Source organism: Festucalex cinctus, chromosome 5 (genome assembly GCF_051991245.1).
Source record: "Festucalex cinctus isolate MCC-2025b chromosome 5, RoL_Fcin_1.0, whole genome shotgun sequence".
Lineage (NCBI taxonomy): Eukaryota > Metazoa > Chordata > Actinopteri > Syngnathiformes > Syngnathidae > Festucalex > Festucalex cinctus.
In genome coordinates, this window is record NC_135415.1 from 6,176,030 (window position 1) to 6,201,351 (window position 25,322).

Below are 25,322 nucleotides of genomic sequence, written 5' to 3' on the forward strand. Positions count from 1 at the left end.
TATCAGGGTGACGTTTTTTTTTTTTTTTTTTTAATTATTATCATTATTTTTCAGATTACGCAGTATGTAATAGGTAAATATTACGCCTGAATTATGCGTAGTGCTACCCGGAAATAATTCAATGCGACACCGTAGATTAATGGTTTCGGGTCGTGTTCGGCTCTCCTCTCATTGTTTACATGTTAAAATGATATACAGCCCCTGTTTCTGAGCCTGTCATCGGCAAAGGATTAACAGTAATCTTGAAGCGATCATAATGATCAAGAAAACAACGTGAGAAGCTCAACTGTGAGACGATATTTATGCAGAATTGCCTGGAACTAGCCGTGGATGCTAACTATCTGAGCTCCGCTATCAGTGTGTTGCGCGTTTATCCAGAGATGACGAGTTAGTCCACATTGTTGATCAGCTTTTGCTGCTGTCGGGAACCCAGAGACAAAAACACCACTATGGAGGTATAGCACCGGGTGAGCCTTCTGGCACATATACGATCTTATCACGGGAACTTCTGTTCAGTGCAGGTGAGTGTTGTGACTTGTGAAGTGATGTCAACATCTTTACTTCAACAGCACCGTGTGCGATATGGCACAAAAATGTAAGCAATTACATGCCCTCTTCCTTAGGGTGCACAATGTTTAGTGCGCCTCAAAGCTCGAAGTCTGAATTCCTGGATAAAGCCAGGCAGGCCAGAGAGGAGAGGAAAGGGCAGAAGGAGAAGGAGAGAGCAGCAGTCCTCATCCAAGCCTTGGTCAGACGATTTCTATGCCGCTGCAGACTCCAGAAACAGATAAGGTTCTTCTCTATTGCATTCTTGCAAAACATACAGTGCTTCACTAATGTATCTCCTGTATCAATTTAATATTTTGCATGATTTTGTTTCACCAGGAAAGCTGTTGATGACTATTTTGAGTCTTCGGCTGCAACATCAAAAAGAAATGCACTTTCAATTTTTAAAATTGCTCGTGAATTACTATTCATTTTCCACTCGGAGGATAAGTTGGTGAGTGTAACCAAGAACAATATTGTTTATTTTTCTAGCTTTGGACCAGTTTTGTGGGTTTTTTTCCCCCCTCATTCCCCCCCCTCATGTCATTATATACAATGACCAGTGACCAGCCACAAAATTAGGTACACATCACATATTTAGAGCAATGCACAAGTTGTGTTTAAAGGCCCAGTCTGCCGGTTTCACTCAGGAAAATTGACTTTTTAAATACAGAATTTAAACAAACAAACTACTTCTCAGTTTACAGATCTGGGCTTCGCTTCATGTCTGGTGGTGGTGATTTTGTCCTAACCCCCACCCCTCCAGGGGCTGTATTTTGCCATTTCCGCGATTGGCTGAAGGGGTGTAAACAATGTCTTTCCACAGAAACGTCTCGATGTTTACAAAAAAACACAAAACATAAAATTTCTTTACAAAGAAAATAATGCCCAGTTTTATTTTATGTGATTGATTAATAATTAACTATTGCACGATAATGAAGGTGATTTCTAATATTTTAATTACCTCATTTGACCAAATACTTGAAACATATCTTGATGTTGTGCAGTTCTACACCAATACAAATTACATATTAATAAAAAATACAAATAAGCGTTATTATCTGAAATCAGAATCTCACATTGAATCTAATTTCATCAAGTTGTCATTCAAGTTGTGGCAGATGTTGCGGACTATTTTTAATCTTTATTTATGCTTTTTGGACAGAGGTTTGAAAAGCTTTGTAGGGCTATTCTTGCCAGCATGGAAGTTGAAAACGAGCCAAAAGTAAGTCTTGTTATGTTAATTTCCTTGCCAAACAACTTGACATGTGAGTTTATGTCATATTGATTGCTTTCACTTTTGGCTCTCAGGTCTGGTATGTGTCTTTGGCACTCTCCAAAGATCTCACAATCCCATGGCTAAAACAGATTAAAGATGTGCTATGGACCTGTTGTCAACTACTGAAAAACTTAAAGGTTAGTCAAGGCTTGAAAATCAGTCAACACAATATTGAAGACATTATGTCACGTGACGTATTTATTTTATGATTCCCAGCCTGATATACTGCAGGACAACAAATTGGTAACGCTGTACCTCACAATGCTGGTCACATTCACAGACACATCAACATGGCGAATTGTGAGAGGGAAGGGTAGGTCAGGAGCCACGCGAGCAATATTGTTTGATCTGGTCATGTCAGGCATAACATTTTCATTTTTTTCACCCTCCTCTTTGTTTTAGGAGAAGCTCTCAGACCTGCTTTGACGAGAATCTGTGAGAATATCATGGGTTATCTCAATCAGAAGGGATTCTATTCAACACTACAGGTTCTGTATCACATGGCAAATTATGAAGTTATCTACGCAAAGAAATGAAATATAATATGTGTCCACAATTTTGCAAAACTGCAGAAATTCTAAATATTTGCTCCCTATGACATAGTTTCTTAAGACTATACAGTGTCAATCAACAAAATATATAAATATTAGAAAGTTGTACCACATATTTTTGAATTAAGACATCTTCAAGTGTCTTAATCAAAACTGTATGACTGCGTCTTTTTAAAGGCAGAGTTATTTTTTATTCAGGTTCTATAGTAGATTTCATTATCTTGTGCAAGTGAACCAAATAAGGGTATACTTTCTTCTTTAGAAATTTCTTTTATTACTGAATTGTGTCACCGTTTTTGTCTATACAGTACTCCCAGCTGCCATTAAGGACATATTTCTCTCTTTTTCAGATTTTGCTAACTAATGGCTTGGCACGTTCGAAACCAGCTCTCTCAAAAGGCACTTTAACAGCTATATTTACTCTGTCACTAAGGTGAGTGAGGTGAGATAGAGTTAGTTGGGAAAAATACAGATTGATTGTGCAATTATTGTCAAAATGATAATTATAATATTTTTATTAGTACTGTAAACATGGTTATTGATTATCATGTTAGATAAAACATCTGTATTTTTATCACAATTTTTCAAGAAAAAACATGTAAAGAGATTTCAGTCCAAAATGAAACTTAAAAAAAATCAATAGATCACAATTTTAAAATAAAAGTAAAATTTACCAAGGATTCACTGAATAAATATTTTATTGTTTAACTCATTCACTCCCAACCATGTTCACAGAAGCGATCCCGTTCGCTCCCGGCGGTTTTACTGGATTTTGATTGATTTTGCAAGGCCCACAGAATATTGTGTTCTATTGCTATAAAATCATTGAACCGATCAAAAGAAAGATTAAAGTCTCTTCTTTCATCAGGAAAAAAAATATATATTTCTGTCTACGTTTTACAGCAATTAGCATTAGGATATAGCTAAGTTTCATCATTATTCACAAATCTCTTTAGAATTGTGAGTGATTGAGCTTTTTTCCAACATGGCCCTGGTTGATCTCCTTTGCTCTGCTGCCACCTGCTGGCCGTTTGTGTAATAACTAACATTTCTGCAACCGTTCTTTGCAGTTGAGAGGCTGCATCAAAGCCTTCTGTATGCTCTAGCATTAAAAAAAATGGATAAATACGTCTTTGGGACACTTAAAATATTTAAAATAGAAAGTATTTATATGTTTTTGGGGGCGAATGAGTTAAAGTCACTTCCTCTGAGTCTGAAACAAATCCACACAATGTTGTTGATCTCATTTGAGGCACTAGCTTCTCACCATGATGCTGCTCATCTTCAAGTTTTTGCTGTACTTTCTCTCAGGGTGCACTCACTATTTCGGTATCCTAATGAAGTCTTGCTGCTGGTTGAGAAAGTGCTTGATTATATATGCAGCAGAGTACCTATTTTAGTTGCAAATAGCCTAGAGGACCAGGCTAATGTCATTTTGGCATCCAAAATCATGATCACATTTGCAATTCGATTAATTGTGCAGCAGATTGATATCAGTTTCTGCTCTGTTGTTTTTTTTTCTCTTCCTCATATCAGGCCAGTCATCGCTGCTCATTTCTCAGACAACCTGCTCAGATCATTCCTCATCCACATCATATCAGTTCCGGCTGTGACTTCGCACCTGTGTATGCTCACTCCGGAGGTATGAAAGCATAAATAACCTTCTCATTATGATAACATACTTAATGTTGGCCGTCTTGCAACAGTGCATTACTTCGATCCAGACTCATGGCCTTTTAAAGAAGTTTATCCTGTTTCTCAGCCGTGAGGAGCAGTGTTCTGATATCTGTGTGTGTCTTGAGGGGAGCCACACACTCTGCTTACTTGGTACAGTATTTGAACTATTATATTTAGTCAGGTGATGTTTTACAAGTGAGAGAATAATTCTATTCCTTTCCCCCATGTTAATTTAGGTAATCTGATTCACTTGGGCTTCCTTAATGAGCGAATCATAGAGGAAGAGACCAATCGCTTTGTGAAGGACCTGACTGACATGCTGTCCTACTGCCAGCGATATGTGTCCCAAAAGAAGTCTAACCTCACCCACTGGCACCCAGTTCTGGGATGGTTTTCCCAAACTGTTGATTATGGGTAAGAGATATTTCATTCATACTTAGCTTTACCTTGACAGAAAGTGAATATTGTAGTACTTTCAAAAGGGTAATCTACGCTTTTGACACGAGGTTCAGGTTACTGGTTTGAATCGTAGTCTTTCTGTATGGACCTAGTAGGGGTGTGAATTGCCTAGTTCCTGACAATTCGATCCGTATCACGATTCATAGGTCGCGATAGATTCGATACCGATGAATCCCAATATGAATTTACAAGCCGATTGTTGCGATTTTTTTTTAACTCAAATTTAGAGAATACCATTCAGTAAACTTGTACATGTACAATCTAAGATTTGTATGAAAATTTATTATTTATTAATCTGAAACTTCAGTTTTATAACTGTGAGCCACTGTATTTAACAAACAGGTTGTAACCTTTTTCATGTTATAACAGCATTGAAATAAAATATTAAGGCTTAATGTTCCATTAATATGACATTCTTCCATGCTTAAGGTGTGAAAGTTAGACATTTTGTTGAATATTTTTCCATCAAAAATGGATGTAAAAAAATCTACTCAGCTGCCTATTGAATCGATTCAAGAATCGCGTGCTGTATTATCGCAATATATTGCCGAATCGATTTTTTTTAACACCCCGAGACCCTACTGTTCTAATTTCAAGAAGTGTTCTTGTTTTCATTATTTTGTATCAATAACAACGCCTGAACAGGGAATTTAACCCTTGACCCTCAGATTAAAAGTCTGATGCTCTACCAACTGAGCTATCCAGGCTCTGACTTGTGCATTCTCAGTGTCTTCCTACAAACTCAAAACAAAACACAGAGTAGAGAAGGAGAGACTTGGGAGACTTTTTGAAAATCTGGAGTCGTTTAATTGATGGACTTTAGTGACTATTCTACTTTCAAGAAGTGTTCTTTGTTTCATTATTTTGTATCAATAACATCACCTGAACAGGGACTTGAACCCTGGACCCTCAGATTAAAAGTCTGATGCTCTACCAACTGAGCTATCCAGGCTCTGACTTTAGTACTCTGTGTCCTCCTACAAACTAAAAACAAAACACAGAAGTACTGACGGACTTCAATTACTGTTATACTTTAAAGAAATGCTCTTCGTTTTGGTATTTTGTCTCAATAACAACGCCTGAACAGGGACTTGAACCCTGGACCATCAGATTAAAAGTCTGATTCTCTACCAACTGAGCTATCCAGGCTCTGACTTTAGTACTCTCAGTGTCCTCCTACAAACTCAAAACAAAACACCGACTATAGGAGGGAGTTGGGAGACTTTTTGAAAATGTAGAGTAGTTTAATTGATGGACTGAAATGACTGTTCTACTTTCAAGAAGTGTTCTTTGTTTCATTATTTTGTATCAATAACAACGCCTGAACAGGGACTTGAACCCTGGACCCTCAGATTAAAAGTCTGATGCTCTACCAACTGAGCTATCCAGGCTCTGACGTAAATACTCTGTGTCCTCCTACAAACTAAAAACAAAACACAGAATAGTAGAGTTTGGGAGGGACTCGGGAGACTTTTTGAAAATATGTAGTAGTTTTATTGATGGACTTAATTGACTGTTCTACTTTCAAGAAGTGTTTTTTGTTTGATTATTTTGTATCAATAACAACGCCTGAACAGGGACTTGAACCCTGGACCCTCAGATTAAAAGTCTGATGCTCTACCAACTGAGCTATCCAGGCTCTGACTTCAGTCATCTTAGTGTCCTCCTACAAATTAAAAACAAAACAACGAGTAGAGCTGGGTTGGACTTGGGAGACTATGAACGTCTGGAGTAGTTTTATTGATGGACTTAAATGACTGTTCTACTTTCAAGAAGTGTTCTTTGTTTCATTATTTTGTATCAATAACAACACCTGAACAGGGACTTGAACCCTGGACCCTCAGATTAAAAGTCTGATGCTCTACCAACTGAGCTATCCGGACTCTGACTTGAGGATTCTCAGTGTCTTCCTACAAACTCAAAACAAAACACCAAGTAGAGAAAGAGAGACTTGGTAGACTTTTTGAAAATCTGGAGTAGTTTTATTGTTGGACTTTAGTGACTGTTTTACTTTCAAGACGTGTTCTTTGTTTCATTATTTTGTATCAATAACAACGCCTGAACAGGGACTTGAACCCTGGACCCTGAGATTAAAAGTCTGATGCTCTACCAACTGAGCTATCCAGGCTCTGACTTCAGTCATTTTAGTGTCCTCCTACAAACTAAAAACAAAACACAGAGTAGTAGAGTTTGGGAGGGACTTGGGAGACCTTTTGAAAATCTGGAGTCGTTTTATTGATGGACTTAAATGACTGTTCAACTTTCAAGAAGTGTTCTTGTATTCATTATTTTGTATCAATAACAACGCCTGAACAGGGACTTGAACCCTGGACCCTCAGATTAAAAGTCTGATGCTCTACCAACTGAGCTATCCAGGCTCTGACTTTAGTACTCTCAATGTCCTCCTACAAACTAAAAACAAAACACAGAAGTACTGACGGACTTCAATTACTGTTATACTTTAAAGAAATGCTCTTTGTTTTGGTATTTTGTCTCAATAACAACGCCTGAACAGGGACTTGAACCCTGGACCATCAGATTAAAAGTCTGATGCTCTACCAACTGAGTTATCCAGGCTCTGACTTTAGTATTCTCAGTGTTTTCCTACAAACTCAAAACAAAACACCGAGTAGTGAACGAGAGACTTGGTAGACTTTTTGAAAATCTGGAGGAGTTTTATTGATGGACTTTAGTGACTGTTCTACTTTCAAGACGTGTTCTTTGTTTCATTATTTTGTATCAATAACAATGCCGGAACAGGGACTTGAACCCTGGACCCTGAGATTAAAAGTCTGATGCTCTACCAACTGAGCTATCCAGGCTCTGACTTTAGCACTCTCAGTGTCCTCCTACAAACTAAAAACAAAACACAGAGTAGTAATGTTTGTGAGGGACTTGGGAGACTTTTTGAAAATCTGAAGGCGTTTTATTGATGGACTGAAATGACTGTTCTACTTTCAAGAAGTGTTCTTTGTTTCATTATTTTGTATCAATAACAACACCTGAACAGGGACTTGAACCCTGGACCCTCAGATTAAAAGTCTGATGCTCTACCAACTGAGCTATCCGGGCTCTGACTGGAGGATTCTCAGTGTCTTCCTACACTCAAAACAAAACACCGAGTAGAAAAGTAGAGACTTGGTAGACTTTTTGAAAATCTGGAGTAGTTTTATTGATGGACTTTAGTGACTGTTGTACTTTCAAGACGTGTTCTTTGTTTCATTATTTTGTATCAATAACAATGCCTGAACAGGGACTTGAACCCTGGACCCTCAGATTAAAAGTCTGATGCTCTACCAACTGAGCTATCCAGGCTCTGACCTTAGCACTCTCAGTGTCCTCCTACAAACTAAAAACAAAACACAGAGTAGTAATGTTTGTGAGGGACTTGGGAGACTTTGAAAATCTGGAGGCGTTTTATTGATGGACTTAAATGACTGTTCTACTTTCAAGAAGTGTTCTTGTTTTCATTATTTTGTAAAAATAACAACGCCTGAACAGGGACTTGAACCCTGGACCCTCAGATTAAAAGTCTGATGCTCTACCAACTGAGCTATCCAGGCTCTGACTTCAGCACTCTCAGTGTCCTCCTACAAACTAAAAACAAAACACAGAGTAGTAATGTTTGTGAGGGACTTGGGAGACTTTTTGAAAATCTGGAGGCGTTTTATTGATGGACTGAAATGACTGTTCTACTTTCAAGAAGTGTTCTTTGTTTCATTATTTTGTATCAATAACAACACCTGAACAGGGACTTGAACCCTGGACCCTCAGATAAAAAGTCTGATTCTCTACCAACTGAGCTATCCAGGCTCTGACTTTAGAACTCTCAGTGTCCTCCTACAAACTAAAAAAAAAAACACAGAGTAGTAATGTTTGTGAGGGACTTGGGAGGCTTTTTGAAAATCTGGAGTTGTTTTATTGATGGACTTAAATGACTCTTCTACTTTCAATAAGTGTTCTTGTTTTCATTATTTTGTATCAATAACAACGCCTGAACAGGGACTTGAACCCTGGACCCTCTGATTAAAAGTCTGATGCTCTACCAACTGAGCTATCCAGGCTCTGACTTTAGAACTCTCAGTGTCCTCCTACAAACTAAAAAAAAAAAACACAGAGTAGTAATGTTTGTGAGGGACTTGGGAGGCTTTTTGAAAATCTGGAGTCGTTTTATTGATGGACTTAAATGACTCTTCTACTTTCAAGAAGTGTTCTTGTTTTCATTATTTTGTATCAATAACAACGCCTGAACAGGGACTTGAACCCTGGACCCTCAGATTAAAAGTCTGATGCTCTACCAACTGAGCTATCCGGACTCTGACTTGAGGATTCTCAGTGTCTTCTTACAAACTCAAAACAAAACACCGAGTAGAGAGAAGAGACTTGGTAGACTTTTTGAAAATCTGGAGTAGTTTTATTGTTGGACTTTAGTGACTGTTTTACTTTCAAGACGTGTTCTTTGTTTCATTATTTTGTATCAATAACAACGCCTGAACAGGGACTTGAACCCTGGACCCTGAGATTAAAAGTCTGATGCTCTACCAACTGAGCTATCCAGGCTTTGATATTTTAGTGTCCTCCTACAAATTAAAAACAAAACAACGAGTAGAGCTGGGTTGGACTTGGGAGACTATGAACGTCTGGAGTAGTTTTATTGATGGACTTACATGACTGTTCTACTTTCACGAAGTGTTCTTTGTTTCATTAATTTGTATCAATAACAACGCCTGAACAGGGACTTGAACCCTGGACCCTGAGATTAAAAGTCTGATGCTCTACCAACTGAGCTATCCGGGCTCTGACTGGAGGATTCTCAGTGTCTTCCTACACTCAAAACAAAACACCGAGTAGAAAAGTAGAGACTTGGTAGACCTTTTGAAAATCTGGAGTAGTTTTATTGTTGGACTTTAGTGACTGTTCTACTTTCAAGACGTGTTCTTTGTTTCATTATTTTGTATCAATATCAACGCCTGAACAGGGACTTGACCCCTGGACCCTGAGATTAAAAGCCTGATGCTCTACCAACAGAGCTATCCAGTCTCTGACTTCAGTCATTTTAGTGTCCTCCTACAAACTAAAAACAAAACACAGAGTAGTAGAGTTTGGGAGGGACTTGGGAGACTTTTTGAAAATCTGGAGTCGTTTTATTGATGGACTTAAATGACTGTTCTACTTTCAAGAAGTGATCTTGTTTTCATTATTTTGTATCAATAACAACGCCTGAACAGGGACTTGAACCCTGGACCCTCAGATTAAAAGTCTGATGCTCTACCAACTGAGCTATCCAGGCTCTGACTTTAGTACTCTCAATGTCCTCCTACAAACTAAAAACAAAACACAGGGTAGTACAGTTTGGGAGGGACTTGGAAGGCTTTTTGAAAATCTGGAGTCGTTTTATTGATGGACTTAAATGACAGTTCTACTTTCAAGAAGTGTTCTTGTTTTCATTATTTTGTATCAATAACAACGCCTGAACAGGGACTTGAACCCTGGACCCTCAGATTAAAAGTCTGATGCTCTACCAACTGAGCTATCCAGGCTCTGACTTGAGAATTCTCAGTGTCTTCCTACAAACTAAAAACAAAACACAGAAGTACTGACAGACTTCAATTACTGTTATACTTTAAAGAAATGCTCTTTGTTTTGGTATTTTGTCTCAATAAAAACGCCTGAACAGGGACTTGAACCCTGGACCATCAAATTAAAAGTCTGATGCTCTACCAACTGAGCTATCCAGGATCTGACTTTAGTATTCTCAGTGTTTTCCTACAAACTCAAAACAAAACACTGAGTAGTGAACTAGAGACTTGGTAGACTTTTTGAAAATCTGGAGTAGTTTTATTGATGGACTTTAGTGACTGTTGTACTTTCAAGAAGTGTTCTTGTTTTCATTATTTTGTATCAATAACAACGCCTGAACAGGGACTTGAACCCTGGACCCTCAGATTAAAAGTCTGATGCTCTACCAACTGAGCTATCCAGGCTCTGACTTCAGCACTCTCAGTGTCCTCCTACAAACTAAAAACAAAACACAGAGTAGTAATGTTTGTGAGGGACTTGGGAGACTTTTTGAAAATCTGGAGGCGTTTTATTGATGGACTGAAATGACTGTTCTACTTTCAAGAAGTGTTCTTTGTTTCATTATTTTGTATCAATAACAACACCTGAACAGGGACTTGAACCCTGGACCCTCAGATAAAAAGTCTGATTCTCTACCAACTGAGCTATCCAGGCTCTGACTTTAGAACTCTCAGTGTCCTCCTACAAACTAAAAAAAAAAACACAGAGTAGTAATGTTTGTGAGGGACTTGGGAGGCTTTTTGAAAATCTGGAGTTGTTTTATTGATGGACTTAAATGACTCTTCTACTTTCAATAAGTGTTCTTGTTTTCATTATTTTGTATCAATAACAACGCCTGAACAGGGACTTGAACCCTGGACCCTCAGATTAAAAGTCTGATGCTCTACCAACTGAGCTATCCAGGCTCTGACTTTAGAACTCTCAGTGTCCTCCTACAAACTAAAAAAAAAAAACACAGAGTAGTAATGTTTGTGAGGGACTTGGGAGGCTTTTTGAAAATCTGGAGTGGTTTTATTGATGGACTTAAATGACTCTTCTACTTTCAAGAAGTGTTCTTGTTTTCATTATTTTGTATCAATAACAACGCCTGAACAGGGACTTGAACCCTGGACCCTCAGATTAAAAGTCTGATGCTCTACCAACTGAGCTATCCGGACTCTGACTTGAGGATTCTCAGTGTCTTCTTACAAACTCAAAACAAAACACCGAGTAGAGAAGGAGAGACTTGGTAGACTTTTTGAAAATCTGGAGTAGTTTTATTGTTGGACTTTAGTGACTGTTTTACTTTCAAGACGTGTTCTTTGTTTCATTATTTTGTATCAATAACAACGCCTGAACAGGGACTTGAACCCTGGACCCTGAGATTAAAAGTCTGATGCTCTACCAACTGAGCTATCCAGGCTTTGATATTTTAGTGTCCTCCTACAAATTAAAAACAAAACAACGAGTAGAGCTGGGTTGGACTTGGGAGACTATGAACGTCTGGAGTAGTTTTATTGATGGACTTACATGACTGTTCTACTTTCACGAAGTGTTCTTTGTTTCATTAATTTGTATCAATAACAACGCCTGAACAGGGACTTGAACCCTGGACCCTGAGATTAAAAGTCTGATGCTCTACCAACTGAGCTATCCGGGCTCTGACTGGAGGATTCTCAGTGTCTTCCTACACTCAAAACAAAACACCGAGTAGAAAAGTAGAGACTTGGTAGACCTTTTGAAAATCTGGAGTAGTTTTATTGTTGGACTTTAGTGACTGTTCTACTTTCAAGACGTGTTCTTTGTTTCATTATTTTGTATCAATATCAACGCCTGAACAGGGACTTGACCCCTGGACCCTGAGATTAAAAGCCTGATGCTCTACCAACAGAGCTATCCAGGCTCTGACTTCAGTCATTTTAGTGTCCTCCTACAAACTAAAAACAAAACACAGAGTAGTAGAGTTTGGGAGGGACTTGGGAGACTTTTTGAAAATCTGGAGTCGTTTTATTGATGGACTTAAATGACTGTTCTACTTTCAAGAAGTGATCTTGTTTTCATTATTTTGTATCAATAACAACGCCTGAACAGGGACTTGAACCCTGGACCCTCAGATTAAAAGTCTGATGCTCTACCAACTGAGCTATCCAGGCTCTGACTTTAGTACTCTCAATGTCCTCCTACAAACTAAAAACAAAACACAGGGTAGTACAGTTTGGGAGGGACTTGGAAGGCTTTTTGAAAATCTGGAGTCGTTTTATTGATGGACTTAAATGACAGTTCTACTTTCAAGAAGTGTTCTTGTTTTCATTATTTTGTATCAATAACAACGCCTGAACAGGGACTTGAACCCTGGACCCTCAGATTAAAAGTCTGATGCTCTACCAACTGAGCTATCCAGGCTCTGACTTGAGAATTCTCAGTGTCTTCCTACAAACTAAAAACAAAACACAGAAGTACTGACAGACTTCAATTACTGTTATACTTTAAAGAAATGCTCTTTGTTTTGGTATTTTGTCTCAATAAAAACGCCTGAACAGGGACTTGAACCCTGGACCATCAAATTAAAAGTCTGATGCTCTACCAACTGAGCTATCCAGGATCTGACTTTAGTATTCTCAGTGTTTTCCTACAAACTCAAAACAAAACACTGAGTAGTGAACTAGAGACTTGGTAGACTTTTTGAAAATCTGGAGTAGTTTTATTGATGGACTTTAGTGACTGTTGTACTTTCAAGAAGTGTTCTTGTTTTCATTATTTTGTATCAATAACAACGCCTGAACAGGGACTTGAACCCTGGACCCTCAGATTAAAAGTCTGATGCTCTACCAACTGAGCTATCCAGGCTCTGACTTTAGAACTCTCAGTGTCCTCCTACAAACTAAAAACAAAACACAGAGTAGTAGAGTTTGGGAGGGACTTGGGAGACTTTTTGAAAATCTGGAGTCGTTTTATTGATGGACTTAAATGACTGTTCTACTTTCAAGAAGTGTTCTTGTTTTCATTATTTTGTATCAATAACAACGCCTGAATAGGGACTTGAACCCTGGACCCTCAGATTAAAAGTCTGATGCTCTACCAACTGAGCTATCCAGGTTCTGACTTTAGTACTCTCAATGTCCTCCTACAAACTAAAAACAAAACACAGTGTAGTACAGTTTGGGAGGGACTTGGGAGGCTTTTTGAAAATCTGGAGTCGTTTTATTGATGGATTTAAATGACAGTTCTACTTTCAAGAAGTGTTCTTGTTTTCATTATTTTGTATCAATAACAACACCTGAACAGTGACTTGAACCCTGGACCCTCAGATTAAAAGTCTGATGCTCTACCAACTGAGCTATCCAGGCTCTGTCTTGAGAATTCTCAGTGTCTTCCTACAAACTAAAAACAAAACACAGAAGTACTGGGACTTCAATTACTGTTATACTTTAAAGAAATGCTCTTTGTTTTGGTATTTTGTCTCAATAACAACGCCTGAACAGGGCCTTGAACCGTGGACCATCAGATTAAAAGTCTGATTCTCTACCAACTGAGTTATCCAGGCTCTGACTTTAGTATTCTCAGTGTTTTCCTACAAACTCAAAACAAAACACCGAGTAGTGAACAAGAGACTTGGTAGACTTTTTGAAAATCTGGAGTAGTTTTATTGATGGACTTTAGTGACTGTTCTACTTTCAAGACGAGTTCTTTGTTTCATTATTTTGTATCAAGAACAACACCTGAACAGGGACTTGAACCCTGGACCCTCAGATTAAAAGTCTGATGCTCTACCAACTGAGCTATCGAGGCTCTGACTTTAGCACTCTCAGTGTCCTCCTACAAACTAAAAACAAAACACAGAGTAGTAACGTTTACGAGGGACTTGGGAGACTTTTTGAAAATCTGGAGGCGTTTTATTGATGGACTTAAATGACTGTTCTACTTTCAAGAAGTGTTCTTGTTTTCATTATTTTGTATCAATAACAACGCCTGAATAGGGACTTGAACCCTGGACCCTCAGATTAAAAGTCTGATGCTCTACCAACTGAGCTATCCAGGCTCTGACTTTAGCACTCTCAGTGTCCTCCTACAAACTAAAAACAAAACACAGAGTAGTAATGTTTGTGAGGGACTTGGGAGGCTTTTTGAAAATCTGGAGTCGTTTTATTGATGGACTTAAATGACTGTTCTACTTTCAAGAAGTGTTCTTGTTTTCATTATTTTGTATCAATAACAACGCCTGAACAGGGACTTGAACCCTGGACCCTCAGATTAAAAGTCTGATGCTCTACCAACTGAGCTATCCGGACTCCTACTTGAGGATTCTCAGTGTCTTCCTACAAACTCAAAACAAAACACCGAGTAGAGAAGGAGAGACTTGGTATACTTTTTGAAAATCTGGAGTAGTTTTATTGTTGGACTTTAGTGACTGTTCTACTTTCAAGACGTGTTCTTTGTTTCATTATTTTGTATCAATAACAACACCTGAACAGGGACATGAACCCTGGACCCTCAGATTAAAAGTCTGATGCTCTACCAACTGAGCTATCCAGGCTCTGGCTTGAGGATTCTCAGTGTCTTCCTACAAACTCAAAACAAAACACCGAGTAGAGATGGAGAGACTTGGTAGACTTTTTGAAAATCTGGAGTAGTTTTATTGTTGGACTTTAGTGACTGTTCTCCTTTCAAGACGTGTACTTTGTTTCATTATTTTGTATCATTAACAACGCCTCAACAGGGACTTGAACCCTGGACCCTGAGATTAAAAGTCTGATGCTCTACCAACTGAGCTATCCAGGATCTGACTTCAGTCATTTTTGTGTCCTCCTACAAATTAAAAACAAAACAACGAGTAGAGCTGGGGTGGACTTGGGAGACTATGAACGTCAGGAGTAGTTTTATTGATGGACTTAGATGACTGTTCTACTTTCAAGAAGCTTTCTTGTTTTCATTATTTTGTATCAATAACAACGCCTGAACAGGGACTTGAACCCTGGACCCTCAGATTAAAAGTCTGATGCTCTACCAACTGAGCTATCCGGACTCTGACTTGAGGATTCTCAGTGTCTTCCTACAAACTCAAAACAAAACACCGAGTAGAGAAGGAGAGACTTGGTATACTTTTTGAAAATCTGGAGTAGTTTTATTGTTGGACTTCAGTGACTGTTCTACTTTCAAGACGTGTTCTTTGTTTCATTATTTTGTATCAATAACAACGCCTGAACAGGGACTTGAACCCTCAGATTAAAAGTCTGATGCTCTACCAACTGAGCTATCAAGGCTCTGACTTTAGAACTCTCAGTGTCCTCCTACAAACTAAAAAAAAAACAGAGTAGTAATGTTTGTGAGGGACTTGGGAGGCTTTTTGAAAATCTGGAGTCGTTTTATTGATGGACTTAAATGACTGTTCTACTTTCAAGAAGTGTTCTTGTTTTCATTATTTTGTATCAATAACAACGCCTGAACAGGGACTTGAACCCTGGACCCTCAGATTAAAAGTCTGATGCTCTACCAACTGAGCTATCCGGACTCCGACTTGAGTATTCTCAGTGTCTTCCTACAAACTCAAAACAAAACACTGAGTAGAGAGGGAGAGACTTGGTATACTTTTTGAAAATCTGGAGTAGTTTTATTGTTGGACTTTAGTGACTGTTCTACTTTCAAGACGTGTTCTTTGTTTCATTATTTTGTATCAATAACAACGCCTGAACAGGGACATGAACCCTGGACCCTCAGATTAAAAGTCTGATGCTCTACCAACTGAGCTATCCAGGCTCTGGCTTGAGGATTCTCAGTGTCTTCCTACAAACTCAAAACAAAACACCGAGTAGAGATGGAGAGACTTGGTAGACTTTTTGAAAATCTGGAGTAGTTTTATTGTTGGACTTTAGTGACTGTTCTCCTTTCAAGACGTGTACTTTGTTTCATTATTTTGTATCATTAACAACGCCTCAACAGGGACTTGAACCCTGGACCCTGAGATTAAAAGTCTGATGCTCTACCAACTGAGCTATCCAGGATCTGACTTCAGTCATTTTTGTGTCCTCCTACAAATTAAAAACAAAACAACGAGTAGAGCTGGGGTGGACTTGGGAGACTATGAACGTCTGGAGTAGTTTTATTGATGGACTTAAATGACTGTTATACTTTCAAGAAGCTTTCTTGTTTTCATTATTTTGTATCAATAACAACGCCTGAACAGGGACTTGAACCCTGGTCCCTCAGATTAAAAGCCTGATGCTCTACCAACTGAGCTATCCGGACTCTGACTTGAGGATTCTCAGTGTCTTCCTACAAACTCAAAACAAAACACCGAGTAGAGAAGGAGAGACTTGGTATACTTTTTGAAAATCTGGAGTAGTTTTATTGTTGGACTTCAGTGACTGTTCTACTTTCAAGACGTGTTCTTTGTTTCATTATTTTGTATCAATAACAACGCCTGAACAGGGACTTGAACCCTGGACCCTGAGATTAAAAGTCTGATGCTTTACCAACTGAGCTATCCAGGCTCTGACTTCAGTGATTTTTGTGTCCTCCTACAAATTAAAAACAAAACAACGAGTAGAGCTGGGTTGGACTTGGGAGACTATGAACGTCTGGAGTAGTTTTATTGATGTACTGAAATGACTGTTCTACTTTCAAGAAGTGTTCTTTGTTTCATTATTTTGTATCAATAACAACGCCTGAACAGGGACTTGAACCCTGGACCCACAGATTAAAAGTCTGATGTTCTACCAACTGAGCTATCGGGGGTCTGGCTTGAAGATTCTCAGTGTCTTCTTACAAACTCAAAACAAAACACCGAGTAGAGAAGGAGAGACTTGGTAGACTTTTTGAAAATCTGGAGTAGTTTTATTGTTGGACTTTAGTGACTGTTTTACTTTCAAGACGTGTTCTTTGTTTTATTATTTTGTATCAATAACATCGCCTGAACAGGGACTTGAACCCTGGACCCTGAGATTAAAAGTCTGATGCTCTACCAACTGAGCTATCCAGGTTTTGACATTTTAGTGTCCTCCTACAAGTTAAAAACAAAACAACGAGTAGAGCTGGGTTGGACTTGGGAGACAATGAACGTCTGGAGTAGTTTTATTGATGGACTTACATGACTGTTCTACTTTCAAGAAGTGTTCTTTGTTTCATTATTTTGTATCAATAACAACGCCTGAACAGGGACTTGAACCCTGGACCCTCAGATTAAAAGTCTGATGCTCTACCAACTGAGCTACCCAGGCTCTGACTTCAGTGATCTCAGTGTCCTCCTACAAACTAAAAACAAAACACAAAGTAGTAGAGTTTGGGAGGGACTTGGGAGACTTTTTGAAAATCTGGAGTTGTTTTATTGATGGACTTAAATTACTGTTCTACTTTCAAGAAGTGTTCTTGTTTTCATTATTTTGTATCAATAAAAACGCCTGAACAGGGACTTGAACCCTGGACCCTCAGATTAAAAGTCTGATGCTCTACCAACTGAGCTATCCAAGCTCTGGCTTGAGGATTCTCAGTGTCTTCCTACAAACTCAAAACAAAACACCGAGTAGTGAAGGAGAGACTTGGTACACTTTTTGAAAATCTGGAGTAGTTTTATTGTTGGACTTTAGTGACTGTTCTACTTTCAAGACGTGTTCTTTGTTTCATTATTTTGTATCAATAACAACGCCTGAACAGGGACTTGAACCCTGGACCCTGAGATTAAAAGTCTGATGCTCTACCAACTGAGCTATCCAGGTTTTGACATTTTAGTGTCCTCCTACAAGTTAAAAACAAAACAACGAGTAGAGCTGGGTTGGACTTGGGAGACTATGAACGTCTGGAGTAGTTTTATTGATGGACTGAAATGACTGTTCTACTTTCAAGAAGTGTTCTTTGTTTCATTATTTTGTATCAATAACGACGCCTGAACAGGGACTTGAACCCTGGACCCTCAGATTAAAAGTCTGATGCTCTACCAACTGAGCTATCCGGACTCTGACTTGAGGATTCTCAGTGTCTTCCTACACTCAAAAAAAATACACAGAGTAGAGACAGACTTGTTAGACTTTTTGAAAATCTGGAGTAGTTTTATTGTTGGACTTTAGTGATTGTTCTACTTTCAAGAAGTGTTCTTGTTTTCATTATTTTGTATCAATAAAAACGCCTGAACAGGGACTTGAACCCTGGACCCTCAGCTTAAAGTCTGATGCTCTACCAACTGAGCTATCCAGGCTCTGACTGCAGTCATTTTAGTGTCCTCCTACAAACTAAAAACAAAACACAGAGTAGTAGAGTTTGGGAGGGACTTGGGAGGCTTTTTGAAAATCTGGAGTCGTTTTATTGATGGACTTAAATGATTGTTCTACTTTCAAGAACTGTTCTTGTTTTCATTATTTTGTATCAATAACAACGCCTGAACAGGGACTTGAACCCTGGACACTCAGATTAAAAGTCTGATGCTCTACCAACTGAGCTATCCAGGTTCTGACTTCAGTCATTTTAGTGTCCTACTACAAATTAAAAACAAAACAACGAGTAGAGCTGGGTTGGACTTGGGAGACTATGAATGTCTGGAGAAGTTTTATTGATGGACTGTTCTACTTTCAAGAGGTGTTCTTTGTTTCATTATTTTGTATCAATTACAACGCCTGAACAGGGACTTGAACCCTGGACCCTCAGATTAAAAGTCTGATGCTCTACCAACTGAGCTATCCGGGCACTGACTGGAGGATTCTCAGTGTCTTCCTACACTCAAAACAAAACACCGAGTAGAAAAGGAGTGCCTTGGTAGACTTTTTGAAAATCTGGAGTCGTTTTATTGATGGACTTAAATGACTGTTTTACTTTCAAGAAGTGTTCTTGTTTTCATTATTTTGTATCAATAACAACGCCTGAACAGGGACTTGAACCCTGGACCCTCAGATTAAAAGTCTGATGCTCTACCAACTGAGCTATCCAGGCTCTGACTTCAGTCATTTTAGTGTCCTCCTACAAACTAAAAACAAAACACAGAGTAGTAGAGTTTGGGAGGGACTTGGGAGGCTTTTTGAAAATCTGGAGTCGTTTTATTGATGGACTTAAATGACTGTTCTACTTTCAAGAACTGTTCTTGTTTTCATTATTTTGTATCAATAACCACGCCTGAACAGGGACTTGAACCCTGGACCCTCAGATTAAAAGTCTGATGCTCTACCAACTGAGCTATCCGGGCTCTGACTGGAGGATTCTCAGTGTCTTCCTACACTCAAAACAAAACACCGAGTAGAAAATGAGTGACTTGGTAGACTTTTTCGAAAATCTGGAGTCGTTTTATTGATGGACTTAAATGACTGTTTTACTTTCAAGAAGTGTTCTTGTTTTCATTATTTTGTATCAATAACAACACCTGAACAGGGACTTGAACACTGGACCCTCAGATTAAAAGTCTGATGCTCTACCAACTGAGCTATCCAGGCTCTGACTTTAGTACTCTGTGTCCTCCTACAAACTAAAAACAAAACACAGAAGTACTGACAGACTTCAATTACTGTTATACTTTAAAGAAATGCTCTTCGTTTTGGTATTTTGTCTCAATAACAACGCCTGAACAGGGACTTGAACCCTGGACCATCAGATTAAAAGTCTGATGCTCTACCAACTGAGCTATCCAGGCTCTGACTTTAGTACTCTCAGTGTCCTCCTACAAACTCAAAACAAAACACCGACTATAGGAGGGAGTTTGGAGACTTTTTGAAAATGTAGAGTAGTTTAATTGATGGACTGAAATGACTGTTCTACTTTCAAGAAGTGTTCTTTGTTTCATTATTTTGTATCAATAACAATGCCTGAACAGGGACTTGAACCCTGGACCCTCAGATTAAAAGTCTGATGCTCTACCAACTGAGCTATCCAGGCTCTGACGTAAATACTCTGTGTCCTCCTACAAACTAAAAACAAAACACAGAATAGTAGAGTTTGGGAGGGACTCGGGAGACTTTTTGAAAATATGTAGTAGTTTTATTGATGGACTTAACTCATTCACTGCCAGTCATTATAGAAAATTTTTACATTTCCAATACTCACGTGATATTACATTCAATAATTATATATAAACCGAATCTACCAAATAACAGAATAGACTCCCTACTTTTTGTCCCGTCCCGTTCTTTTATAATTGACAGCAGAAAAATGTAGGTTTGCCAAAATACAGCCATTTCTCCCATGGACTCTGAAACTGTGTTTATTTCCTATAAAATGGGGCAATGATGTCATCTACCGGTGGTTGGGCATCAGTAAAGTTGTTTCCAAGTTTGATATTTACAGTGGAGCATGCTCAGATTCGCCCCCATTTAGCACCGCTCTAAAAAATACAATTGACAAGTATACTTGTCAAAGGCAGTGAATGAGTTTAATTGACTGTTCTACTTTCAAGAAGTGTTTTTTGTTTGATTATTTTGTATCAATAACAACGCCTGAACAGGGACTTGAACCCTGGACCCTCAGATTAAAAGTCTGATGCTCTACCAACTGAGCTATCCAGGCTCTGACTTTAGGATTCTCAGTGTCTTCCTACAAACTCAAAACAAAACACCGAGTAGAGAAGGAGAGACTTGGTAGACTTTTTGAAAATCTGGAGTAGTTTTATTGATGGACTTTCGTCACTGTTCAACTTTCAAGACGTGTTCTTTGTTTCATTATTTTGTATCAATAACAGCTCCTGAACAGGGACTTGAACCTTGGACCCTCAGATTAAAAGTCTGATGCTCTACCAACTGAGCTATCCAGGCTCTGACTTCAGTCATCTTAGTGTCCTCCTACAAATTAAAAACAAAACAACGAGTAGAGCTGGGTTGGACTTGGGAGACTATGAACGTCTGGAGTAGTTTTATTGATGGACTTAAATGACTGTTCTACTTTCAAGAAGTGTTCTTTGTTTCATTATTTTGTATCAATAACAACACCTGAACAGGGACTTGAACCCTCGACCCTCAGATTACAAATCTGATGCTCTACCAACTGAGCTATCCGGACTCTGACTTGAGGATTCTCAGTGTCTTCCTACAAACTCAAAACAAAACACCGAGTAGAGAAGGAGAGACTTGGTATACTTTTTGAAAATCTGGAGTAGTTTTATTGTTGGACTTTAGTGACTGTTCTACTTTCAAGACGTGTTCTTTGTTTCATTATTTTGTATCAATAACAACGCCTGAACAGGGACTTGAACCCTGAACCCTGAGATTAAAAGTCTGATGCTCTACCAACTGAGCTATCCAGTCTCTGACTTCAGTCATTTTAGTGTCCTACTACATATTAAAAACAAAACGAGTAGAGCTGGGTTGGACTTGGGAGACGATGAACGTCTGGAGTAGTTTTATTGATGGACTGAAATGACGGTTCTCCTTTCAAGAAGTGTTCTTAGTTTCATTATTTTGTATCAATAACAACGCCTGAACAGGGACTTGAACCATGGACCCTCAGATTAAAAGTCTGATGCTCTACCAACTGAGCTATCCGGGCTCTGATTTGAGGATTCTCAGTGTCTTCCTATACTCAAAACAAAACACCGAGTAGAAGAGAGACTTGGTGGACTTTTTGAAAATCTGGAGTAGTTTTATTGTTGGACTTTAGTGACTGTTCTACTTTCAAGACGTGTTCTTTGTTTCATTATTTTGTATCAATATCAACGCCTGAACAGGGACTTGAGCCCTGGACCCTGAGATTAAAAGTCTGATGCTCTACCAACTGAGCTATCCAGGCTCTGACTCCAGTCATTTTAGTGTCCTCCTACAAACTAAAAACAAAACACAGAGTAGTAGAGTTTGTGAGGGACTTGGGAGACTTTTTGAAAATCTGGAATCATTTTATTGATGGACTTAAATGACTGTTCTACTTTCAAGAAGTGTTCTTGTTTTCATTATTTTGTATCAATAACAACGCCTGAACAGGGACTTGAACCCTGGACCCTCAGATTAAAAGTCTGATGCTCTACCAACTGAGCTATCCAGGCTCTGACTTTAGTACTCTCAATGTCCTCCTACAAACTAAAAACAAAACACAGAGAAGTAGAGTTTGGGAGGGACTTGGGAGGCTTTTTGAAAATCTGGAGTCGTTTTATTGATGGACTTAAATTACAGGTCTACTTTTAAGAAGTGTTCTTGTTTTCATTATTTTGTATCAATAACAACGCCTTAACAGGGACTTGAACCCTGGACCCTCAGATTAAAAGTCTGATGCTCTACCAACTGAGCTATCCAGGCTCTGTCTTGAGAATTCTCAGTGTCTTCCTACAAACTAAAAACAAAACACAGAAGTACTGACGGACTTCAATTACTGTTATACTTTAAAGAAATGCTCTTTGTTTTGGTATTTTGTCTCAATAACAACACCTGAACAGGGACTTGAACCCTGGACCATCAGATTAAAAGTCTGATGCTCTACCAACTGAGTTATCCAGGCTCTGACTTTAGTATTCTCAGTGTTTTCCTACAAACTCAAAACAAAACACCGAGTAGTGAACGAGAGACTTGGTAGACTTTTTGAAAATCTGGAGGAGTTTTATTGATGGACTTTAGTGACTGTTCTACTTTCAAGACGTGTTCTTTGTTTCATTATTTTGTATCAATAACAACGCCTGAACAGGGACTTGAACCCTGGACCCTCAGATTAAAAGTATGATGCTCTACCAACTGAGCTATCCAGGCTCTGACTTTAGCACTCTCAGTGTCCTCCTACAAACTAAAAACAAAACACAGAGTAGTAATGTTTGTGAGGGACTTGGGAGACTTTTTGAAAATCTGGAGGAGTTTTATTGATGGACTTTAGTGACTGTTCTACTTTCAAGACGTGTTCTTTGTTTCATTATTTTGTATCAATAACAACACCTGAACAGGGACTTGAACCCTGGACCCTCAGATTAAAAGTCTGATGCTCTACCAACTGAGCTATCCGGGCTCTGACTGGAGGATTCTCAGTGTCTTCCTACACTCAAAACAAAACACCGAGTAGAAAAGCAGAGACTTGGTAGACTTTTTGAAAATCTGGAGTAGTTTTATTGATGGACTTCAGTGACTGTTCTACTTTCAAGACGTGTTCTTTGTTTCATTATTTTGTATCAATAACAACGCCTGAACAGGGACTTGAACCCTGGACCCTCAGATTAAAAGTCTGATTCTCTACCAACTGAGCTATCCAGGTTCTGACTTTAGCACTCTCAGTGTCCTCCTACAAACTAAAAACAAAACACAGAGTAAATGTTTGTGAGGGACTTGGGAGACTTTTTGAAAATCTGGAGGCGTTTTATTGATGGACTTAAATGACTGTTCTTTTTTTTTTTAAAAGAGCTCAGAATTGTTCATTCGGTAGTCTTACCGATTCAACGTCTTGTCATCATTGCTCTTTTTTTTTTTTTTTTTTTTTTTGTGTGTATGTGTGCGTGCGTTTGCGTGCGTGCGTTTGCGTGTGTGCGTTTGCGTGCGTTTGCGTGCGTGCGCGTGCGTGTGCGTGCGTGCAAATACGTATAAATTTATACTCATTCATTCACCTAAAACCTTAGAAATATCCCATTACCCTTCGCCTTAACCAGGTACTTCAGAATCTTGCCAGAGTCGTGAGGTTTAAATGGTCAGGAGACCAGAGAAAAGGTCAGAAAAAAAAATAAATAAAGAGAAAAGAAAGGTAAATCAAAGTGAAATCCAGCACCGACCAAACACTTCCTGCCTTCCCCATGATTACAAAATCAAAGTCTTACGCCAACCCCGGAAGCCTCTAAATTCCAGCAAATTTAGCGAGATCTCAAGAGACCAGAGGAAAAACTAAAGAGAGGAAGGAGGGAAGGATCGATAAGGCAGAGTGAGATCCATAGAAGCCAGTACATCCAATCCATCAAAGTGAAGTCCAGCACCAACAAGACCCCTCCTGCGTGGTTACAAAACCAGAGTCTTATGCCAACCCCAGAAACCTCATACTTCTAATAAATTAAGATCTCAAGTGACCAGAGGAAAAACTAAAGAGAGGAAGGAGGGAAGGATAGATAAAGCAAAGTGAGAACCACAGACACCAGCACCAACTGATTCAAGGGGCTGTGGGAGGGAGAGGGTACTTCTGTTGAGTTTCAGTAGATGCTGGTGCGACGGATCTGGCATGCATAAGGACCACCACCAAAGAAAGAAGCCGTCAACCGCGGTCCAGCAAAGCGAGCACTCCCCCCCCCCCCCGGAATCCCCAGGCCGCGGCAGCACCAAGGCCACCCCCAAGCCACCCGAGCGGACACCGGTCGGCGAGCCGACCCAGACACCCGGAACACCCCCGCCCCAGCCCCGGCCCACACCCCCGAGCCCAAGGCCGCAGAACGAGGCCCAGCGGGCCCCCACAGCGCCCCACCGGTCCCCAGCCCCACCCCCCCACAACCCCCCCGCACCCCACCCAAACCCGCCATCCACCACGACCCAGGCCCCACCACCCCCGACCCCCAAACCCCCGAACACACCCCGACCCCCAGCACCCAAACCCCCACCCACCCATACCTCCACCCCCCCCCAAACAAGCCGCCCCCCCCCCGACGGCCGCCACCCCCCCCCGCGAACCCGGCCCCCCGCGAGAACCCCCCACCCCCCCCCGGAAACCGGCACCGGGCAGCAGCGCAGAGAGGGAAGATGTGCCCACCCCACCTCCAGCCGCGCGAGATTTGCACAGCGGCGGGAGGGGGGAAGCAGAGGAGGAAGCACCAGGGGAGAAGGCGGAACACCAGAACACCGAGCCCGGTGGGGAGAGGCCCCGGTCGTCACGCCAGAGTACTAGTGACACCTAACCCTGTTACTGAGTCCGCCAGCTCGCCGACTGGCGAGCTCTACCCTTACACCGTGAATGTGGCCCCACCCAGTGTATATACAAGTGTGTGCGTGTGGTGCATTAAAATTGGGAGCAGGTGAGTCGGAGCAGAGGGAAAAAATTTCCCCTACTCCGACACACCCGTATCCCCCCCAAAAAAATGAATATGTATATGTGTGGTGCATTAAAAAAGGGAATGGAGGGACAAAGTGGTGGGGCAGGGACACAAATGGGGGGGACCACAGCGCTGCCAGGCACTGCAGTCCATCCCCTCTGATGGCTCCCCGCCCCAACTCACCCCTCCCCTTGGACGTGAGGTGCATTAAAATTGGAGGGGAGTTGAAGGGTGAAGACGGTGTTTCCACCCTTCCCCACCCCACCAAGAAATGTGTTGTGTGCCCTATGTGTATATTTACAAAGTGTATAGTGCAAGCTAGTGAAGTGAGTAAGAGGAGCGACCAGCGGGGCCTCACCCAACCCGGCGGGTGTAGGTG

General features: G+C 40.1%; 1 protein-coding gene and 63 non-coding genes across 65 annotated transcripts in view; 1 reads left to right on the plus strand and 63 right to left on the minus strand.

Annotated features, from left to right (window-relative positions):
* The first annotated feature begins 129 nt into the window (after window positions 1-129).
* ube3b (ubiquitin protein ligase E3B) overlaps window positions 130-25,322 on the plus strand; it is a 100,700-nt gene continuing 75,507 nt past the window's right edge. Inside the window, exons 1-11 of one of the 2 annotated variants that reach the window (XM_077521526.1) lie at window positions 130-521; window positions 624-792; window positions 886-1,000; window positions 1,712-1,771; window positions 1,858-1,962; window positions 2,042-2,138; window positions 2,228-2,313; window positions 2,727-2,809; window positions 3,913-4,018; window positions 4,083-4,203; window positions 4,290-4,467. In XM_077521526.1, coding sequence (XP_077377652.1) covers window positions 632-792; window positions 886-1,000; window positions 1,712-1,771; window positions 1,858-1,962; window positions 2,042-2,138; window positions 2,228-2,313; window positions 2,727-2,809; window positions 3,913-4,018; window positions 4,083-4,203; window positions 4,290-4,467 — 1,112 coding nt within the window. In that variant the 5' untranslated portion in view covers window positions 130-521; window positions 624-631. The remainder of the gene's footprint in view (window positions 522-623; window positions 793-885; window positions 1,001-1,711; window positions 1,772-1,857; window positions 1,963-2,041; window positions 2,139-2,227; window positions 2,314-2,726; window positions 2,810-3,912; window positions 4,019-4,082; window positions 4,204-4,289; window positions 4,468-25,322) is intronic. The other variant, XM_077521527.1, reaches the window with a different exon arrangement.
* On the minus strand, window positions 5,147-5,219 carry trnak-uuu (transfer RNA lysine (anticodon UUU)). The gene has a single exon. It is a non-coding gene; the product is annotated as a tRNA-Lys (tRNA).
* On the minus strand, window positions 5,392-5,464 carry trnak-uuu (transfer RNA lysine (anticodon UUU)). The gene has a single exon. It is a non-coding gene; the product is annotated as a tRNA-Lys (tRNA).
* trnak-uuu (transfer RNA lysine (anticodon UUU)) lies at window positions 5,589-5,661 on the minus strand. The gene has a single exon. It is a non-coding gene; the product is annotated as a tRNA-Lys (tRNA).
* Window positions 5,831-5,903, minus strand: trnak-uuu (transfer RNA lysine (anticodon UUU)). The gene has a single exon. It is a non-coding gene; the product is annotated as a tRNA-Lys (tRNA).
* Window positions 6,079-6,151, minus strand: trnak-uuu (transfer RNA lysine (anticodon UUU)). Its single transcript has one exon. It is a non-coding gene; the product is annotated as a tRNA-Lys (tRNA).
* Window positions 6,323-6,395, minus strand: trnak-uuu (transfer RNA lysine (anticodon UUU)). The gene has a single exon. It is a non-coding gene; the product is annotated as a tRNA-Lys (tRNA).
* trnak-uuu (transfer RNA lysine (anticodon UUU)) lies at window positions 6,568-6,640 on the minus strand. The gene has a single exon. It is a non-coding gene; the product is annotated as a tRNA-Lys (tRNA).
* On the minus strand, window positions 6,818-6,890 carry trnak-uuu (transfer RNA lysine (anticodon UUU)). Its single transcript has one exon. It is a non-coding gene; the product is annotated as a tRNA-Lys (tRNA).
* On the minus strand, window positions 7,017-7,089 carry trnak-uuu (transfer RNA lysine (anticodon UUU)). Its single transcript has one exon. It is a non-coding gene; the product is annotated as a tRNA-Lys (tRNA).
* trnak-uuu (transfer RNA lysine (anticodon UUU)) lies at window positions 7,262-7,334 on the minus strand. The gene has a single exon. It is a non-coding gene; the product is annotated as a tRNA-Lys (tRNA).
* Window positions 7,512-7,584, minus strand: trnak-uuu (transfer RNA lysine (anticodon UUU)). The gene has a single exon. It is a non-coding gene; the product is annotated as a tRNA-Lys (tRNA).
* Window positions 7,755-7,827, minus strand: trnak-uuu (transfer RNA lysine (anticodon UUU)). Its single transcript has one exon. It is a non-coding gene; the product is annotated as a tRNA-Lys (tRNA).
* On the minus strand, window positions 8,003-8,075 carry trnak-uuu (transfer RNA lysine (anticodon UUU)). Its single transcript has one exon. It is a non-coding gene; the product is annotated as a tRNA-Lys (tRNA).
* Window positions 8,504-8,576, minus strand: trnak-uuu (transfer RNA lysine (anticodon UUU)). Its single transcript has one exon. It is a non-coding gene; the product is annotated as a tRNA-Lys (tRNA).
* On the minus strand, window positions 8,756-8,828 carry trnak-uuu (transfer RNA lysine (anticodon UUU)). Its single transcript has one exon. It is a non-coding gene; the product is annotated as a tRNA-Lys (tRNA).
* trnak-uuu (transfer RNA lysine (anticodon UUU)) lies at window positions 9,000-9,072 on the minus strand. The gene has a single exon. It is a non-coding gene; the product is annotated as a tRNA-Lys (tRNA).
* On the minus strand, window positions 9,237-9,309 carry trnak-uuu (transfer RNA lysine (anticodon UUU)). The gene has a single exon. It is a non-coding gene; the product is annotated as a tRNA-Lys (tRNA).
* trnak-uuu (transfer RNA lysine (anticodon UUU)) lies at window positions 9,730-9,802 on the minus strand. The gene has a single exon. It is a non-coding gene; the product is annotated as a tRNA-Lys (tRNA).
* trnak-uuu (transfer RNA lysine (anticodon UUU)) lies at window positions 9,980-10,052 on the minus strand. Its single transcript has one exon. It is a non-coding gene; the product is annotated as a tRNA-Lys (tRNA).
* On the minus strand, window positions 10,179-10,251 carry trnak-uuu (transfer RNA lysine (anticodon UUU)). Its single transcript has one exon. It is a non-coding gene; the product is annotated as a tRNA-Lys (tRNA).
* trnak-uuu (transfer RNA lysine (anticodon UUU)) lies at window positions 10,424-10,496 on the minus strand. Its single transcript has one exon. It is a non-coding gene; the product is annotated as a tRNA-Lys (tRNA).
* trnak-uuu (transfer RNA lysine (anticodon UUU)) lies at window positions 10,925-10,997 on the minus strand. The gene has a single exon. It is a non-coding gene; the product is annotated as a tRNA-Lys (tRNA).
* Window positions 11,177-11,249, minus strand: trnak-uuu (transfer RNA lysine (anticodon UUU)). The gene has a single exon. It is a non-coding gene; the product is annotated as a tRNA-Lys (tRNA).
* Window positions 11,422-11,494, minus strand: trnak-uuu (transfer RNA lysine (anticodon UUU)). The gene has a single exon. It is a non-coding gene; the product is annotated as a tRNA-Lys (tRNA).
* On the minus strand, window positions 11,659-11,731 carry trnak-uuu (transfer RNA lysine (anticodon UUU)). The gene has a single exon. It is a non-coding gene; the product is annotated as a tRNA-Lys (tRNA).
* trnak-uuu (transfer RNA lysine (anticodon UUU)) lies at window positions 12,152-12,224 on the minus strand. The gene has a single exon. It is a non-coding gene; the product is annotated as a tRNA-Lys (tRNA).
* Window positions 12,402-12,474, minus strand: trnak-uuu (transfer RNA lysine (anticodon UUU)). The gene has a single exon. It is a non-coding gene; the product is annotated as a tRNA-Lys (tRNA).
* trnak-uuu (transfer RNA lysine (anticodon UUU)) lies at window positions 12,601-12,673 on the minus strand. The gene has a single exon. It is a non-coding gene; the product is annotated as a tRNA-Lys (tRNA).
* On the minus strand, window positions 12,846-12,918 carry trnak-uuu (transfer RNA lysine (anticodon UUU)). The gene has a single exon. It is a non-coding gene; the product is annotated as a tRNA-Lys (tRNA).
* trnak-uuu (transfer RNA lysine (anticodon UUU)) lies at window positions 13,096-13,168 on the minus strand. The gene has a single exon. It is a non-coding gene; the product is annotated as a tRNA-Lys (tRNA).
* On the minus strand, window positions 13,346-13,418 carry trnak-uuu (transfer RNA lysine (anticodon UUU)). The gene has a single exon. It is a non-coding gene; the product is annotated as a tRNA-Lys (tRNA).
* Window positions 13,788-13,860, minus strand: trnak-uuu (transfer RNA lysine (anticodon UUU)). Its single transcript has one exon. It is a non-coding gene; the product is annotated as a tRNA-Lys (tRNA).
* trnak-uuu (transfer RNA lysine (anticodon UUU)) lies at window positions 14,038-14,110 on the minus strand. Its single transcript has one exon. It is a non-coding gene; the product is annotated as a tRNA-Lys (tRNA).
* Window positions 14,288-14,360, minus strand: trnak-uuu (transfer RNA lysine (anticodon UUU)). Its single transcript has one exon. It is a non-coding gene; the product is annotated as a tRNA-Lys (tRNA).
* On the minus strand, window positions 14,533-14,605 carry trnak-uuu (transfer RNA lysine (anticodon UUU)). Its single transcript has one exon. It is a non-coding gene; the product is annotated as a tRNA-Lys (tRNA).
* trnak-uuu (transfer RNA lysine (anticodon UUU)) lies at window positions 15,022-15,094 on the minus strand. The gene has a single exon. It is a non-coding gene; the product is annotated as a tRNA-Lys (tRNA).
* trnak-uuu (transfer RNA lysine (anticodon UUU)) lies at window positions 15,508-15,580 on the minus strand. The gene has a single exon. It is a non-coding gene; the product is annotated as a tRNA-Lys (tRNA).
* trnak-uuu (transfer RNA lysine (anticodon UUU)) lies at window positions 15,753-15,825 on the minus strand. Its single transcript has one exon. It is a non-coding gene; the product is annotated as a tRNA-Lys (tRNA).
* trnak-uuu (transfer RNA lysine (anticodon UUU)) lies at window positions 16,242-16,314 on the minus strand. Its single transcript has one exon. It is a non-coding gene; the product is annotated as a tRNA-Lys (tRNA).
* On the minus strand, window positions 16,487-16,559 carry trnak-uuu (transfer RNA lysine (anticodon UUU)). Its single transcript has one exon. It is a non-coding gene; the product is annotated as a tRNA-Lys (tRNA).
* On the minus strand, window positions 16,976-17,048 carry trnak-uuu (transfer RNA lysine (anticodon UUU)). Its single transcript has one exon. It is a non-coding gene; the product is annotated as a tRNA-Lys (tRNA).
* trnak-uuu (transfer RNA lysine (anticodon UUU)) lies at window positions 17,213-17,285 on the minus strand. Its single transcript has one exon. It is a non-coding gene; the product is annotated as a tRNA-Lys (tRNA).
* Window positions 17,463-17,535, minus strand: trnak-uuu (transfer RNA lysine (anticodon UUU)). Its single transcript has one exon. It is a non-coding gene; the product is annotated as a tRNA-Lys (tRNA).
* trnak-uuu (transfer RNA lysine (anticodon UUU)) lies at window positions 17,708-17,780 on the minus strand. The gene has a single exon. It is a non-coding gene; the product is annotated as a tRNA-Lys (tRNA).
* On the minus strand, window positions 17,945-18,017 carry trnak-uuu (transfer RNA lysine (anticodon UUU)). Its single transcript has one exon. It is a non-coding gene; the product is annotated as a tRNA-Lys (tRNA).
* trnak-uuu (transfer RNA lysine (anticodon UUU)) lies at window positions 18,434-18,506 on the minus strand. Its single transcript has one exon. It is a non-coding gene; the product is annotated as a tRNA-Lys (tRNA).
* Window positions 18,669-18,741, minus strand: trnak-uuu (transfer RNA lysine (anticodon UUU)). The gene has a single exon. It is a non-coding gene; the product is annotated as a tRNA-Lys (tRNA).
* Window positions 18,912-18,984, minus strand: trnak-uuu (transfer RNA lysine (anticodon UUU)). Its single transcript has one exon. It is a non-coding gene; the product is annotated as a tRNA-Lys (tRNA).
* On the minus strand, window positions 19,162-19,234 carry trnak-uuu (transfer RNA lysine (anticodon UUU)). The gene has a single exon. It is a non-coding gene; the product is annotated as a tRNA-Lys (tRNA).
* trnak-uuu (transfer RNA lysine (anticodon UUU)) lies at window positions 19,406-19,478 on the minus strand. The gene has a single exon. It is a non-coding gene; the product is annotated as a tRNA-Lys (tRNA).
* Window positions 19,603-19,675, minus strand: trnak-uuu (transfer RNA lysine (anticodon UUU)). Its single transcript has one exon. It is a non-coding gene; the product is annotated as a tRNA-Lys (tRNA).
* On the minus strand, window positions 19,845-19,917 carry trnak-uuu (transfer RNA lysine (anticodon UUU)). The gene has a single exon. It is a non-coding gene; the product is annotated as a tRNA-Lys (tRNA).
* trnak-uuu (transfer RNA lysine (anticodon UUU)) lies at window positions 20,472-20,544 on the minus strand. Its single transcript has one exon. It is a non-coding gene; the product is annotated as a tRNA-Lys (tRNA).
* trnak-uuu (transfer RNA lysine (anticodon UUU)) lies at window positions 20,715-20,789 on the minus strand. Its single transcript has one exon. It is a non-coding gene; the product is annotated as a tRNA-Lys (tRNA).
* trnat-ugu (transfer RNA threonine (anticodon UGU)) lies at window positions 20,961-21,033 on the minus strand. Its single transcript has one exon. It is a non-coding gene; the product is annotated as a tRNA-Thr (tRNA).
* On the minus strand, window positions 21,447-21,519 carry trnak-uuu (transfer RNA lysine (anticodon UUU)). The gene has a single exon. It is a non-coding gene; the product is annotated as a tRNA-Lys (tRNA).
* trnak-uuu (transfer RNA lysine (anticodon UUU)) lies at window positions 21,687-21,759 on the minus strand. Its single transcript has one exon. It is a non-coding gene; the product is annotated as a tRNA-Lys (tRNA).
* On the minus strand, window positions 21,937-22,009 carry trnak-uuu (transfer RNA lysine (anticodon UUU)). Its single transcript has one exon. It is a non-coding gene; the product is annotated as a tRNA-Lys (tRNA).
* trnak-uuu (transfer RNA lysine (anticodon UUU)) lies at window positions 22,187-22,259 on the minus strand. Its single transcript has one exon. It is a non-coding gene; the product is annotated as a tRNA-Lys (tRNA).
* trnak-uuu (transfer RNA lysine (anticodon UUU)) lies at window positions 22,386-22,458 on the minus strand. Its single transcript has one exon. It is a non-coding gene; the product is annotated as a tRNA-Lys (tRNA).
* trnak-uuu (transfer RNA lysine (anticodon UUU)) lies at window positions 22,631-22,703 on the minus strand. Its single transcript has one exon. It is a non-coding gene; the product is annotated as a tRNA-Lys (tRNA).
* trnak-uuu (transfer RNA lysine (anticodon UUU)) lies at window positions 22,881-22,953 on the minus strand. Its single transcript has one exon. It is a non-coding gene; the product is annotated as a tRNA-Lys (tRNA).
* Window positions 23,124-23,196, minus strand: trnak-uuu (transfer RNA lysine (anticodon UUU)). The gene has a single exon. It is a non-coding gene; the product is annotated as a tRNA-Lys (tRNA).